Raw genomic sequence first — 16,543 nt, 5'->3', positions numbered from 1 at the left:
CATTTTTTTCCACAAAAGCTCGACCCGGGTTTCTATAACAGTAGCCAGTAACTTCGTAATAGTGGCGATGATAAGGTAATTCTTACGTTTTTTAACACCCTAACAATCCCACCTACCCATTTACTCTTCTTCCCGGTCTCCATCAATTTACAACCCACACCCACGTACCTAGCACCTTCCTTACTATTCCTGATCTAAACACTCCCCACCTAATCGTACATCCGTCTTGATGAAATCATGTATAAGGCAGGTGTAAAAACCATTACACCAAACCAGGGTTAAAGTCTACCCAAGACGAGGTGGTTAGACCGAAGTGACCTCTGACCAGGCCAACTTCGAGCACACACATGTTCTAGGCGCACTGCAACTGCCTGGTCTGGAAAACGCTTCGAGTGCACTTTTGTCTGGACAATGGTCTGGAATTTGTCAGCTTAGAGATCACTTCGGTCTGGGATGGCGTGATCAAAAGCAATTTCAAGTGCACGCTAGTCTGAGAAGACGCCATTTTGAGGGCACACTAGTCTGATCAGAGGAGATTTTTGTGCTCACTTTACTCTGATCATAGGACGTTTCGAATGCCCCTTTGACTGATCACAGGACGTTTCGAACGCATTTTAGTTTGATCAAAGGACGTTTTGAACACTCTTTGGGCTGATCACAGGACGTTTCGGCGCGAAAACAAAAATAGGTAATATACTTTTGGAAGAAATGTCAAGTTGAATCAATGAACAAATTTTTAAGATTTTGCAGTATGGCTTGGTGGTGTTCCCCCCACCCACTTTTTTCGTTCGGGCTGGGGACCAACAACGGTGGAGCTGCAAACGAATAACTCTAGGAGATTTGAACTGAGCACTAGCTTAAGTAAAGCCTGGCTCAAAACGCTCTCTTCAAACCAAAACAAAATAAACTAAAACAAAACTACATAATACTGGCAGTCTGTGATATCTATTTGGTTCAATTTAAACAACTCTTTGACCCCACAAAATTTCTATAAGTTGACATTTATAATAAGCGAAAAATCGATTGTTTCCAATTAAAATAGGAATTTTGCTCCACGAACGTCATTCTTTTTGTTTTCCAATCTACGGAAGGCGAATTAGGAAAAACTCTTTAACCCAATTAATTTTCTATATTTTTGAAACTCTATGAACGAAAAAACGGCATAACTTTTTGATAAGCTGGCTAAGTCTTTCAAAAGTTTCTGCATTATTAGCAAATCTTAAACACTTTAAGATTTGCAATGCTCCGAAATTATTATGAACTATGTTTGCAAGCTTATTTGAGCAGACGTTGACCCAAACGATGTTCCAAAACTGATTTTTGTCAATGGTCTAATATGGTCTAGCAATATGATCTAATTAGAGATCATCCGTCCTTGAGATGGTTTGGGACAACATTTCGAGTGCATTATAATCTGGACACTGGTCTGGAACTCCTCCGGACGATGCTCTGATACTCGTCTTATCAGAGATCATTTCGCTCTGGAACTTGTCTTATCAGAGGTAGCTTCGATGGCACTTCGGGCTGGTAATAAGCTTCGAGCGCACACTAGTCTGATCAGAAGCCACTTTGGTCGGGGATGATCTGATCCGAGATCTTTTATGTCAGTGACGGTCTGATCAGATATGATTACGGTCTAGACTTCAACCTGGGTAGTGTCAGTCTAATTGAAGTTCAGTGAAGCAGGGCAACATGATAACCCATCAGTTTCAAGATTGCATTTTTCTTCGAATTCGTTTGTTATCTCAGAATGATAAGAATTCAAAACTTGTTTTCGTGATAGATTATATCAGCAATCGATTAACAAATATACTTTTGTTGTCTTTTGAGGTTTCAGTTAGTTTTTTGAGAAATGTGAGCTGAGTTTTAAGTTTTCGTAGATGTTAGGGACCTTATTGTACCTTTTTGGTGTTCAAGGTGGTAAATTGATTAAACTTAATATTTTGTATAAAATTTTCTTTATCGTCTACCATCTGAATTTAAATCTCATCTCCTAGTGACCTTTTTATTGTTTTGGGAGCCTGAGAGTTGTGTTAATCCAATTCGCAGTTTGCTTTGGTTTTTGTCACCGGCCAAATGATCAACCGCCTGAAGATCTACTGACTTTTTACTGCTGACATTTTTGCTGACTTCTGCCTCTCAGTAGATCATGAATTATCTAATAACGTGTTCATGGGGGCATTTAGTGTTGGTTTTATATTAATCGTGTGATCGGTTTTATAAGTTTAAATAATTTACCTCACGGAATTAAATAACATCTGCACTTAAATATACAGTCTCAATTGTGAATATGACACTTCAACTGAAATTTATTATAGGTCACTCAAAATAGATACTGAAAGACATTCGTATTCAAAATTTCAATTGAAAGTAAGGATAAAATTTGAAATAAGAAACTTTGATCTTGGCGGTCGTTTTGAACCACCGTTCTCAACAGTCTATTTTGCGTCTATTGTCTGGCAATCTTCCAGCTATGATTTAATAAATATATTTCTTGTCAGCGTTAAAGCACCAATGTTTAATTTTGAGTATCTGATGCATGATTTTACATTCTTCAATGACCTGCCAAGTCAAGATACATGTTATTAACTGTCATAGATAAAATCTGAAAAGGTTATCCCATCAACTTTTCAAATGTTTCAAGATTTGCATTATTCACTGACTCGAGGAATTGCGACTTTTGTGTTTTTGAGTAATTATGGAGATCTGATGAAAAGACAGATTTTGTTTCATAGATATCCGCTTTCATGCTCTGGAATATTTCTTTTCAAGGGTATGCTTTTGGCCTACGCCGGTTATGAGTAATATTTAACGAGGCCTGCATATAGAGGGGGGGGGGGGTCTTCGCTGCCAGTTGATATTATCAGTGTCAGTTAGCTATTTGAGTCTATATCTGTTTGCAAAATGTCTCAAACTGATTTACAACTTCAAATTCACATTTGGTAATTTGTAATTGACAAGTTCAACTAATAGTGCTTTTAAACAACAAACACTAACTGTTGCATACAAACATTGTTCGTTCTGAATATTTTGAGCTTCCTTCAGCGAGAAAAACCGCTGTAAGTTTGTAAAAAATTTTCCTGGCAAATTTTGCACCTGTAATTAGTTTGCTGATAACGAGTGATGTCATTAAAATGATAATGAACGTTTAAATAGTTATTGTGAAATTGCGAAGGTTTAGATCATCAATTACAAACTAACAACTCAGCAAAGATAGATATATCTAATCAAATTGGCAAACTTTGCAGAACATATAAGATAGCGAATATACCTTGGATCTCTAAATTTTACAAGATAAACTTTGCCATCAAGTGCTACAATAATACAATAGTATCGTACACTCAACTTCGATTTATCTGTCAATTTAAATTTGTTTTGTACATAATGAAAAGAGCTTCCGCACTCTATAAATTTGATCAGCAGTCATTTTGCTGCTGCCGTTTAAGAGTTCATCTGCAGGACATGAATCATCATAAATTTGTTTTCACGTGATGTCGGTTTTAAACACGGACGAATTGGAATTACTGATTCCTAAAGAAGATAGCAGCGGCAGTGAACATCTACAAAATGGCTCCGAACATCCCCAGTCGGTTGGGAATTCCGAATCGCCCCAGGATGCATCGTGGTCGAATACTTCCTCAGCCGAAGACGAGGAAAAAACGGAGGAGGGGGTGATCGAGTTCACAGCACGTGAGGCAATTGACTATTTGGGTTTCGGAAGGGCTCAATATACAGCTATTTTCATCATGTGTTTCGCATTCATGAGCGGATTCAGGTAAAACTGCAAAAATTCTAAATTCCACACGGCTTTTGTTGTTCTGTCTATAAAAAGATGGAAAAATTAGTTCGAAAATGGGATATTTATTATAACCAATGCTGCGCTCAGCACATACATAAATATATCAACATAATAAAACTTTACTCTATTTTTTAGTACTGAAATGGGATTTGCTCTGTTGCAGAAAGTATTCTTTATCAATTAATTTTTAAGCCCCGGCGGTTGTTCCTGTTTCCAAACAATTGACAGTTGTCAAAGGGTGAGATAAAAACAAAAGATGTGTTTGGTTCTACTGGAAGTAACCAACTGTGTTTTATTTCATCTCTTATATGTCCAAGATTGAGACCGTTTAGTTCAAAAATCTGGGTGTTTTTACAAGCTATCATGCACGAATATATTGAAATCATCTTCATTCAATGCTCTCTAGAAAGTGTTTCCTCTTTAAACATGCATTCAATTTTCTGTCTTCCCATTTGGAGAACTGGTGGTTTGAATTCCATTTGTCTCGATGTTGAAAAATTTGCTTAATTGGTTCTCATAAATCGAAATTCCGTTGCCAAAAACAGGCAAAAATTCGGCAGGCAATTGCAGTTATTTTTTGAGTTATACTGTCAGCTACATGTTGTCTGAAATATGTTTGTTTCCGGAAAAATTCTTTCAATTGTTTGCGTCAACATAATCAATGAGTTTTGATAAATTCAGTTTTAAAATTTTCGTATCATTTCAAGCCGCATTAGGGGAACTTTTTGAATACAGTTGTCATATTGTTTTTAATATGCTTCAGAAGCAGTAGCTGCAATATTTAACTGTTTGCTCGGTGAAAAAAAAAACAGTTTGCGCTGGAGAGCGCAATTTGCCTAACTATGTTGTTTCAGGTAAAAAATGCTAAATGAAATTGATACTATGAAAATAAATAACACAATGAGTCTTCAGTTTCAACATTTTTACAGTTCAATCCAAGCAGCTCCAGTTAAAATGTCATTTGATTCTTGCCGTTTAACAAGGAGGCTCGTTAATGTGCGTTTGCAATTGATGTTCCGACCCGCACTCATCTTCATTTTGGACTACACTGTCTTTTGACTTACATTTTTGACAAAGAGATAATATAAAATATATGTTTGAATTTAAAAAAATCGTTTAAAACTAAATTTAATAACTGAATTAATTAATGCCATGCCTCATTACAACGAGATATGCATTTAAAAAGACTACGAAAAAAACAAAAACAACAACAAAATAAGCAAAAACAAAAATTTTACGGCAAAAACTCAATATCTAAATTTAAAAGCACCTAGTAACAACGTCAAATTACAATCAGTCGTAACCCTAATTACACAAATTTACCTTTTTCTAACTACACATCAATTGGGATTTTTGATTAATGCAACTAGTTAACAAATCGACAAAAAGAAGAAATAATGAGGCAATTATCAAATATGAATCAACATTTTTTAAAACAAATAATTTCAAAAGTCTTAGAAATAATTAGCTTTTAACAAAATAATTTTTGGATCAATTTACAAAAAAGTCACAATGAAACCAAAAAGACTTGTGTCTGGTTAGACTTTGTCATAAAAACGGACTAAAAAAGCACGAAAACTCAAAAAAATACGAACAACAAATTACAAACAGCGAAAACACAAAATAGTGAAGCTACTGAAATCATAAGCTATTATCTGAATTTAATGTATTTTTTTTTCAATTTCTATTTAAACTAATTATACAGAAAATACACTGATTGAATAAATAAAGGCAAAGCGGGACTTTTGAAAATCATTGGGGTCTGTTGTTACGCAATTGTGCTAAAGGACGAGAAAAAGAAACAAAAATACACCACTCAAATAACTTTTTATGAAAATTTATTATATTATCCAGCAAACTAAACATCAGTTACGTCATAATTTCAGTGAACATGTTAACTTTTAACATACATGGAAACAGGGAGTTGTACGGTACCTCTCAATGATGAGAATAGGTTATAAGCTAGGAAAAGAACAACAAAAACTGAAAAAAACGGAAAATCCTTAAAAATCATAAAAATGTATGGTATCATAATCTTTAAGACTACTCGCAATCAACTGACTGCTTCGGGTAAAATCAATCATTCAATCTTCAATCAGAGGCTTAAGGGACCGGTCAGCATTTTAACGCTATCTAAAGAGTAAAAAAGAAGCAAAAATATTAAAGTAAAAAAAATGAGCGAGAAAAATGTCAAACCCATTAAAAAATGAAAATTTTAGTAAAAGGTTTCTTTTTTATTTAACTTCTTAACGGTAATGGAGTTCTTCTTCTTAACAATTTGACTTCATTATATCGATAAACATGAACATATACCATGAAATTTTTGATTTTTGAGAAAACCCTCAAAGTCAATGCCATTACATTCAACAGGTTTCCTATCAACGGCAGCTAAAAAATACAATAAATTATGACCTGATGAAACGACAAGGATTTTTCTTATTCAAATGTCATCCATAAGATATTTCAAAACATCAATGAAAATGGAAACAACAAAAAATACAGACAAAATACAAAAATTAGGTAGAAGTGAGAGAAGAAATTGTCGAAGCCATTTAAACCATAAGAATTTTTCTAAAACTTTATGAATGAAAAATTGAACGTCAATTCTGAGCTAATGCAACTATAAATACTTAGGTAATTTGTTAAGATTCCAAAAAGAATCAAAAATACGAAAAACATCCAAAAATTTTTCAAAAAAGTATGATAACACGTGCATTAAAATTATAACACAAATAGTTAGAAGATAAAACCTTTAATTCGATTAACTTTGATTCTATAAGAAAAAAAAGATTCCAGTCAACACTGTGATTGAGTTACATACAATTCACGAAAAACGACAATAAGTTAAGGATCGGTTAGTTTTCAAAAAAAAATCAAAAAATATTTTTAAAATATTTAACAGCCATTAAATTTAGTGGCTTTCGACGGAAGTCAAAAAATACTCTCAGATGGTGCGTGAGCGTAGATTGGAGGACAAAATTTTGTTTCATGCATAGGTAATCAATAAGACATCACAATAATAAGACTTTTGACTGTGGAAACAACAGAAAACACTGGAAAAAACCAGAACTTCAGTGCGAGAACAAAGTGTCGAATTCACTTAAACTATTAATTTCTCTGTAAAACGTTTATCCACAATCCACTGAATGTTTTTTCTAAGCCAATGAGTGTTATCAATCTCAGGTTGATGTGATAAGATTTCAAGAGGAATCAAAAATAAGAAACTACCCCAAAAATCTTTTAAAAATTTTGAAGTCTTGCGGCATTGAAGTCTTATAACAAACATCTAGAGGACAAAATAGCTAACCAGATTAAATTTGGTTGCAGTAGAATGGAGGGGTTCTCAAATTACTGAGACTGACTGACAATTCACAGAAATAGGTTTATGATTGGTTAATGTTAAAAAAATCATTTTTAACGTCTTAACAGCTATTAGCTGTCCAATCAAAGCTCTATATAAGTTCACTTAATGCTCATTGTGAAAATTATTACACTTTTAGTCAATGAAATTTTGCCAAAAGACGTCAAAAATTTAGTAAATCCTCAAAAAGGAAATCAAAATTTCATTTTAAATTTTGAAAAATCAGAGTCGAAGCCAAAAAAACACGAGCGATTCCTTGAAGAAGAATTTTTTGTCCTTTGGGCTGCACTTGACTGTAAATCAAGTTTTCCACTAACTGAACCTTGATACGAAAAGTGACTAGTCTCTAGGTCATCCAAGAAAACAAAAAAAAAATATGAAAATTTTTATAAGAAAAGAGCTCTCAAATAGATTTCGAATTTCTATGTATTTGATAGTACTCTTCCCTATGAGACCAGAACTAGTCTTTTTATCGCTTTTCGTCTATTAGGAACTCAAAATTGGTGCTTTTGTGGCGGAAAATGTAATTTTGATATAATATTTTCCTTAAAAAATTTCTTAATTTGATGAAAAAACTACACTAAAGGTGAACAACAACATGCAATATATCCCGTGTTTACATAAAACTCCAATCCTCGATATCTCCTCGAAAAAAAAACAAAATTCGAAGAATTTTTTAGTCGCGAATTCTACGCGGGACGAGCTTTTTAATGATACCACTCGCTTTTCTGTACGATGAATATATCGATCGGCCAAAATTGTCTGAGCAAAAGAAAACTCATTTGAGTATATACTTCCTCTCCCTCATTTTTTTCAACTAAAAGTGCACAAAAATCAAATACATAGCTTAAAAAACACATTGAAACAATTTAGTCAAAGCTTATGTTACTCTTATTAAAAGATACGGGTATTAAGAATAATTTTTGACGCAAACTAAAAGGTTGTTGTTGTAATTGTTACGAACTCATAGGTTACAAAGTTTAGGATTTTAGGATGTTTATATTAGCTAGGTTAAACGATTTTCATTAGCTGGTTTTTCGAGCCTCACACCGCCAACTTTATCTAAATCCCATTTTTAAAACATCCAAATTTTTATTTTTTTTAATCCAAATTTTTTAAACATCTTATACCATCGCATAGCATGAAGTATTGATTTGTTATTCGTTTCTGTAACACCACCGTTATGAGATTTTCTCTCAAAACCAAGTATGGAAATATCCGCCAAAACTATATTTGCTTTTTTAAAATATCAAGTCACCAAAATTTTCGATAATACAAACTTTGCTTCACTCAGTTTTCGCGTGTTCTTGTGCCCATTTAATAGCTCACAGGAAAAGACCGTCCTTTCCTGTGGGCTATTAAATGAGCACATGAGCACGCGAAAACTGAGTACAGCAAAGTTTTCATTATAGAGAAATTTGATGACTTGATAATTTAAAAAAGCAAATTTAGTTTTGATGGATATTTCCATACTTGGTTTTGAGAGAGAACCTCACAACGGGGGTGTTTCAGAAACGAATGGCAAGGCAATTTTTATTACTATACGATGGTATAAGATGTTCAAAAAAATTTAAATTTATGCTGAATGTTGTTTTCGGGCTTTGTACGTGTATAAATTCTCGCTAGGTATTGTAGGTGTACAATTTTTGGTTTCAAACTATTTCTCTACTGTGTTTTAGCACAATTCAGCTGCAGCCATTTTTGTCCGGACGACTGTACGTCGAGATGCAATTGACCCCACAGCAGGAAGCGATGCTCAGTTTCGCCTCTCTTTTTGGGCTCATATTCGCCAGTTTCCCATTCGGCTTTCTAGCTGACAAAATTGGGAGGAAAAATGCCACAATAGTGTCGTGCTTTTTGCTTGCCTTTTGGAACCTAATGACTTGTTTGGCTCCAAGCTACCCATGGATAGTTTTGCTCCGGCTATTGGTTTCGTTATCTAGAGGTAGGTGAATTGATATAGGCAAATATTATTACATACAACTATAAAAACGACAACTATAAAGCTCGTAAAATGAGCTCATTAGATAGCCGCATTTCAACCCCCATTTATGATTAACTTTACTCCGCCTATCAGCTTCTTATCAATCCGCAAACATCTTGAGACGTCCGGTGATTGACGATCGTAAGAACCGTCTGGTCATAAGAATGTCTGTCTGATCCAAGTTCTGCAAAGTTGGATCATAGTACAAAGTTTGCTTGGACAAAACTCGCCACATTCTAGCCATACCAGACTATTTTGTAGTCTGTCTTGAAAGATATTGTCCCTCAACTCATTGTTGAAATGAACATATAAAGAATTTGGCTTGTAGATCAAAGTAATTGACCCGAGCTTAAGCAGTTCGCTGGGGTTGATCGATATATGAATTCCGCCGACGTTCTCGGGGTTTTTTCATCGTAGTCTTGAGAGATTTTGGGCTTTTAAAATGTTTGGAACGGAGGTCGTGCCAGATGTCTGTTTCGGATGGGCATAAAATGGTGTTGGACTGGCCTAACATTTAGCTCACCAGGTTTTAAAGATTTGTCTCTATTGACTAAGTTATCTCTAAATCACCAAAATCTCAATTCTGTCTGATGGTCGTATTGTAAACAAAGATCTTGAAGTGTAAGTGAGAGTATTGCTTTTCGCCGTATCGAGCTACACTACGGGCCTAAAAACCTGCGTATACTTAATCTTTTTCGGAAAGTAAAAAAAACAGAAGAAAAGCATAAAAACAACTATATGAGTTTTTAAATCAATTTTTCAATAACACGTGTTTACTTTTTGCTTTAGCCTTTTAGGCATCAAGTAGAATGTTCGCATAGTTTTGTCACAACTTTTATTGACCTCTAAATCGATTTCAAGCTGCCAGTCTTTGTAACCACTGCACTGAAATTGACCAAAAAATTTGGTTGGATCCTGATTGGTTGATCTGCTGGCCATTCTGGGACATCCCACTCCTTATATTGAATGAAAATGTTGGCAATATTTCTGTTTTTTATGGTTACTTCTAAATAACATAAAACACTATGCTTGCTTTGACATCGAACAAGAGTTTTGCGTCTGTCTAATCGTATTCAACTCAAAAATATCAGTGACTGCATTCCCAATTCTCTAGTTCTATTTTTTCTCAAAAAATCTTGTTCTATACCCTCTAGAAACGTGAACAGTTTTGCATCAGTAGAAACCATCCGGCCAACAAGATGTTCGGAGGGGACTTGAGAATATCACTCACACCTTTTTGATTAAAAAACGTTGCTTCATTTTCTCTTCAAATTGACTTCAGGTGTAAAAGTTCTTCAAATAATTATCATTAAAGAAATAGTTTTTTGCTACCATGGTGAAGTACTGCTAAAGAAAAACGAAACCTATAATGTAGTAATTGTTCCGAACCCTCTTGAGGGGTGAGGAACTATATACTCAAATGGGTTTGTTTTTTGTTCAGTCAATTTTGCCCGATCGATATATTCATAGTAGAGTTGAGACTGGTATCATTAGAAAGCTTGTCCAGCGTAGAATATGTAATTAAAAAGATTTTTTTGATTCTCGTTCTTGACAGGGAGATATCGAGGTTTAAACTTTCGAGAGAATAGAGTGAACTCCGTTGATTTCATTCACCTTTTTTCGAAATTTTTGACTAAAATTTCGCCAATTTTGATAAAATTTAATACAATTTTTTAACAAAATGTTGTTGATTTTAGGTTTAAACACAAAATATTTTGTCGGCTATATTCACTGAATTTTTTGTCACAAATTCCGGCTAATAATTTCACAAAATTCAGACTTTTTCATCAAAAACAGCACGAAATAAGTTGTTTTAGTCCACTCTGATTAAATTTGCAGGAAGAGCACACACAAACATCACTAACAAAATCTTTGTAGACTGAAAAGAGGGCTAATTCCACTTCAACTTCCGTTGAGAGTGCTCTGTGAATAAAACTTTGCCGTTTTTTGCTAAGTTAATTGTTGATTATCAAAAACGCAGCATTTATTTTTGATTTTTAACAATTAAAATATCGATATCAATGGCATTCAAAAAATTAAACATTTCTAATGGACAATCAGCATTAGCAGGACTAGTTCTGTACCAATCTTGGACCAGTTACAATCCAAAAACAATTCGGATTGTCATCAGTTCTTTATAAAAAAAAGTTCGATCTTTTCTATTTTAATTAAATACCGGAACATTTCAAATCAAAGCTCACTAGTGATAGGTCCTATTGGCTTCCTAATAAATTTGAAATTAATTTATCTAGTTGATTGCTGAAAAGTTTATTGTCGTTTTGACTTTCAAAATAATTGATTTTTAAATAAATATTGACTTATTGAACTTTGCCTCGCTTTTTCTCTTAATTTGGTCATCTTGAAGCTTAGTGTCAGCAATCAAAGAGTGCTCCTATTTTCCGCTGAAATAAAATTTAGTCTTACTGCGGTTTTACGTCTTAAGTTATGGTGTTCTGGCTTTGATACTACTAGATTTCACAATTTTTTTTTAATTTTTAGGTATTTGCCCATTTTGCATGTTTTCTAGTTTTATCAAACTATCTCGTTAATGTCGGTTCTTATATCACTTTTTTCGCGTTCAAAATAACACAAAATTGATAATGTTCAAATCCTTAAAGATATAGATATGATTCTTTACCGCTTCGACAATACTTTCTTGAAGAATTTAATTGAGTTTTTTAATTTCGTCTTTAACTTTCGTTTTTACTTTGTCTTTTTAGTGGTATTTAATTTTTTATACAATGAACCGGTTTTATATGATTTTCATGGAAAAGTAGAAAAGCCGATGTTCTGATATGAGAAGATAGTAATGGCTTTCATGACTTTGAAAACAATTGTTTTCCAAAATGAAAAAAAAAAACATTTCAACTTAGCAATTTTGATTCTTTTATTGTCTGTTTGTCACCTGGTCTGGTTAATTATAGGTTAAAGCTGAAATTATTCCTGTCAGAGAAAGGTTTCAAAACGGATTGGTGTCGCAAAATCTAATGCTTTTAAAGAATTCGTTATGACTTTACTGCCTTCGACACAGGTTTTTCACAAAAAAAAGTAAATTAATTTTCAATTTTTGTCATATTTGGCGTTCATTTTGTAGACATAAGACAAATTCTGGATACTTGCAGGTCTCAATGGCTTTTTTTGCAAGAAAAAAAGAACCTATTCATTTCCTCCGTTTTGTAATTAACGGCTGTCATGTCTTTGGAAGTAATTTTTTTTCGATAAAAACAAGTTTTACATAATCTTGCTTTCTTTTCTTTTTGGTCTAATCGTTACCTAGTTTCATTATGGAAAGGACACATAATAAATTTCACGGGAAGGTGTCAAAAGGGATTGCTGTCACAAATTCTAATGTTTTAAGAGAATTTGTTATGACTTTAATGGCTTCCACACAGGTTTTTCACAAAAAAAAAGTAAAGGAGTTTTTGATTTTTGTCATATTTGACTTTCTTTTTGTAAACGTAAGACATATTCTGAATAATTGTAGGTCTCAGGGGCTTCCTTTGGAAAAATGGATGAACCTAATCAACTTTTTCATTTTGTAATTAATGGCTTTCATGTCTTCAATGGGTGGCTTTAATGGAAGAGCACACCCAAACACCACTAACACAATCTTTGCAGACTGAAAAGAGGGCTAATTCCACTTCAACTTCCATTGAGAGTGCTCTGTGAATAAAACTTTGCCGTTTTTTGCTAAGTTTATTTGTTGATTATAAAAAACGCAGCATTTATTTTTGATTTTTAACAATTAAAATATCGATATCATTGGCATTCAAAAAATTAAACATTCCTAATGGACAATCAGCATTAGCAGGACTAGTTCTGTACCAATCTTAGACCGGTTACAATCCAAAAACAATTCGGATTGTCATCAGTTCTTTATAAAAAAAGTTCGATCTTTTCTATATTAATTAAATACCGGAACATTTCAAATCAAAGCTCACTAGTGATAGGTCCTATTGGCTTCCTAATAAATTTGAAATTAACTTATCTAGTTGATTGCTGAAAAGCTTATTGTCGTTTTGATTTTCAAAATAATTGATTTTTAAATAAATATTGACTTATTGAACTTTGCCTCGCTTTTTCTCTTAATTTGGTCATCTTGTAGCTTAGTGTCAGCAATCAAAGAGTGCTCCTATTTTCCGCTGAAATGAAATTTAGTCTTACTGCAGTTTTACGTCTTAAGTTATGGTGTTCTGGCTTTGATACTACTAGATTTCACAATTTTTTTTTAATTTTTAGGTATTTGCCCATTTTTAATGTTTTCTAGTTTCATCAAACTATCTCGTTAATGTCGGTTCTTATATCACTTTTTTCGCGTTCAAAATAACACAAAAATGATAATATTCAAATCCTTAAAGATTTAGATGTGATTCTTTACCGCTTCGACAATACTTTCTCGAAGAATTTAATTGAGTTTTTTAATTTCGTCTTTAACTGTCGTTTTTACTTTGTCTTTTTAGTCGTATTTAAATTTTTATACAATGAACCGGTTTTATAGGATTTTCATGGAAAAGTAGAAAAGCCGATGTTCTGATATTAGAAGATAGTAATGGCTTTCATGACTTTAAAAACAATTGTTTTCCAAAATGAAAAAAAAACATTTCAACTTCGCAATATTGATTCTTTTATTGTCTGTTTGTCACCTGGTCTGGTTAATTAAAGGTTAAAGTTGAAATTATTCCTGTCAGAGGAAGGTTTCAAAAGGGATTGGTGTCGCAAAATCTAATGCTTTTAAAGAATTCGTTATGCCTTTACTGTCTTCCACACAGGTTTTTCACAAAAAAAAATTAAATGAATTTTTGATTTTTGTCATAATTGACGTTCTTTTTGTAGAAGTAAGACATATTCTGAATTATGGTAGGTCTCAAGAGCTTCTTTTGGAAAAATGGATGAACCTTATCAACTTATATTTTTGGTAATTAATGGCTTTCATGTCTTTGGAAGTAAAGTTTTTTCGAAAAAAAACAAGTATTACATAATTTTGCATTGTTTTTCTTTTTTGCCTAATTGTTGCTTATTTTCATTAATGAGCAGCCAAATAATATATTATCGGTGTTCAACGACGGTGCAATCGAACATATTTTGGGGGCCAATGTAAGGCTTTATGGCTTCCAAAGAATTTTCTGGCAAGTTTTAATTGATTTTCAGATTGTTGTCTGTTTGTTATTCTTTTTGTAGCTGCATAAAAAATTGAACACCAAGATTTCTTTATTCGCTTCTTTAGAAGAATTGGTAATTGTAAACCTATGCGATATTTTAGTTGATTCTTAATGGTTTTCATTACTCTGAAATTAATTTTTTTTAAATTGAGCGAATTTTCTAACTTTAAATTTTCTGCCCTTTTTTTGTCTAATTGTTACCAAGCTTTATTATAAACTGGTGAATAACCTTTTTTTGGTGAATTACAAGTTATTTTTGTTCAGTTTTATATGACGCTATTTTGACTTTGTTATTAAGTTTTGTTTTCTAAAACGGACATAAATTTTTTGACGTAATTAATCTTTGTTGTTGTTGTTTGATTTTGCCGTTCGTCTTCGCTCGCTTTCTTAATATCGCATATCTCATAAATCTGATGCATCATTTTTTTATCGACTGAGTTATTTGCTAAGGAGGCTATCTTTTCGTTCATACACCAGTTTTTTTGTTTTTTGAAAAATACTTGATTTTTTTTTGTGTTTTTCTATCTGTTCCTCATTTGGTAGACCATTAAGCCAAAATTGTGGAAGGGTGGGGTCGGAACCTTATGTGCGATCGCACATTACCGAGCCGCCTTGTTTGATGTATATAATCTAAAAGTTGAGTTAATGGATATTGTTAATGAATAACGCTGCGTGTACTATGCCATACTAACGCGGTCACAAAAATCTTGTTTGTACGTCTGTAAAGTATTTTCAGATATGACAATATCCCGAACAACAATAAGGTAGTTCAAAAAAACTTGCTGAAAAAAACAAATTAACTTATCATTTTTTATTTCAGGCAACGTCATTACAGGAATCACATACTTCAAAGAGTTCCTACCCTCTAATAGACTCTGGTTGGGTCCCTTAATTGGAAACCAAATAGCCGGAACAATTCTGGGCGATACCCTCTCAATTTCTGTAGCTCTATTCCTTCTAACTGACCCTAATTTATCATGGCATTATTACGTCATTGCTATGTCCGCTCCAATGGTTATTTTCATATGCCTGGCTTTATTATTTCTGGACGAACCTCCCCAGTATCTTATGGTTAAAGGTAGATTTGAGGAAGCCAATGACGTCATACACAGAATGGCTCGCCAAAATGGGAAACAACTTCCCGAAAATTTCAGATTGATTCGGTCTAGAGAGCCCAGTTTACAGGAACAAGATCAGGAAAATATGGAACCGAAGCGTCGAAACCGAAAACAGTACTGGTCGCTCGTTAAACAATGTTTTACCAATTGGAGATTTTTAAGATCTTATTGTCTGATGATAACGATAACAGCAGCTGGTCGTATGGTTAACGATGGTTTGAACTTTATTCTAACTGACCTTCTATTTGTTCAAGGTCAAACTGGTACCTACTGTGATGGCGCCAAAACCCAGACGTACTACCTGACTAGATACGATTACCTAAAAATTCTTTTAGCTCAGTTAACCAGTTTGGCATCAATTATTATACTAATTCCAATTCTAGGTCGAAATATAAAACTTAAATATCAAGCTATTGTCTGTTTTTCATTTTGTATATTTCTGACGACATTTTTGTTCATGTGTCCTGGTTATGTTTGGGCAATTTGTATACTTTCGCTTATTCGAATTTTTATGCAAGTTATGAATGTCACAGGTACGTTAACCCTATTAGACCTTAACATGCCTTCGACTGTTCGAGGGTTTATTCAAGGCTTAGCGGGTTCAATTCGAACGATTCCTTTGCCATTTTACCCTCTGTTGACAAACATTCTTTCTAAAGAGTCGCAACATTATGTAACAACAGTGACTTTGGTCGTCATGGCAACGGGCTTCATTGCTGCAATTCTGATTCCGAACAATGTCAATCAGGGTTTAGAGGATGAAGATTAAATTGGGCCGAATCAGCCCCCTAAACCTATCCTCCTTTTGAATGCATCGACGATTCTCCTGGTCTTTGTTCGAAACAAAAGTGCTCTGAAACTAAATTTTATAGAGTTAAAAAAGAATAGTTTGATATATGTCATGTCTGTGTCTTTAATGTATGCCATGATTATTTTTCTAAAATGAGATTGTGGTTTTGATTAGTTTACCACACAGATTTTACCCTGAAAAAGTGTCAAGACTTCTGCTCGACTTTTCTCAAGGGGGGAACTTTTCCTTTTAACATATGAAATATAAGTGCTTATGAATTTCATGGAGAATCAGATACTGTTTAATAGTTTAATACTGCATTAATACGGCAA

At 33.5% G+C, this 16,543-nt stretch overlaps 1 protein-coding gene across 1 annotated transcript; it reads left to right on the top strand.

Annotated features, from left to right (window-relative positions):
• The first annotated feature begins 3,411 nt into the window (after positions 1–3,411).
• On the top strand, positions 3,412–16,537 carry LOC142352787 (synaptic vesicle 2-related protein-like). Its single transcript, XM_075404895.1, has 3 exons — positions 3,412–3,775; positions 8,840–9,105; positions 15,124–16,537. Exons 1-3 carry the CDS (start codon positions 3,492–3,494, stop codon positions 16,188–16,190), a joined length of 1,617 nt encoding a protein of 538 aa, XP_075261010.1. The 5' UTR covers positions 3,412–3,491; the 3' UTR covers positions 16,191–16,537.
• Positions 16,538–16,543: the final 6 nt, after the last annotated feature.

The sequence above is a fragment of the Convolutriloba macropyga genome, chromosome 14 (genome assembly GCF_964194025.1).
Source record: "Convolutriloba macropyga chromosome 14, txConMacr16.3, whole genome shotgun sequence".
NCBI lineage: Eukaryota > Metazoa > Xenacoelomorpha > Acoela > Convolutidae > Convolutriloba > Convolutriloba macropyga.
The sequence above is the reverse complement of the archived record's forward strand: the minus strand, read 5'-3'. Positions and strand labels throughout refer to the sequence as shown.

Bases quoted from the DNA above. Each gene is read 5' to 3' on its own strand.
- LOC142352787 (XM_075404895.1), top strand. From the start codon at position 3,492: ATGTCGGTTTTAAACACGGACGAATTGGAATTACTGATTCCTAAAGAA. The intron at 3,776-8,839 runs GTAAAACTGCAA...ACTGTGTTTTAG, and splicing joins GCATTCATGAGCGGATTCAG to CACAATTCAGCTGCAGCCAT. The intron at 9,106-15,123 runs GTAGGTGAATTG...TTTTTATTTCAG, and splicing joins ATTGGTTTCGTTATCTAGAG to GCAACGTCATTACAGGAATC.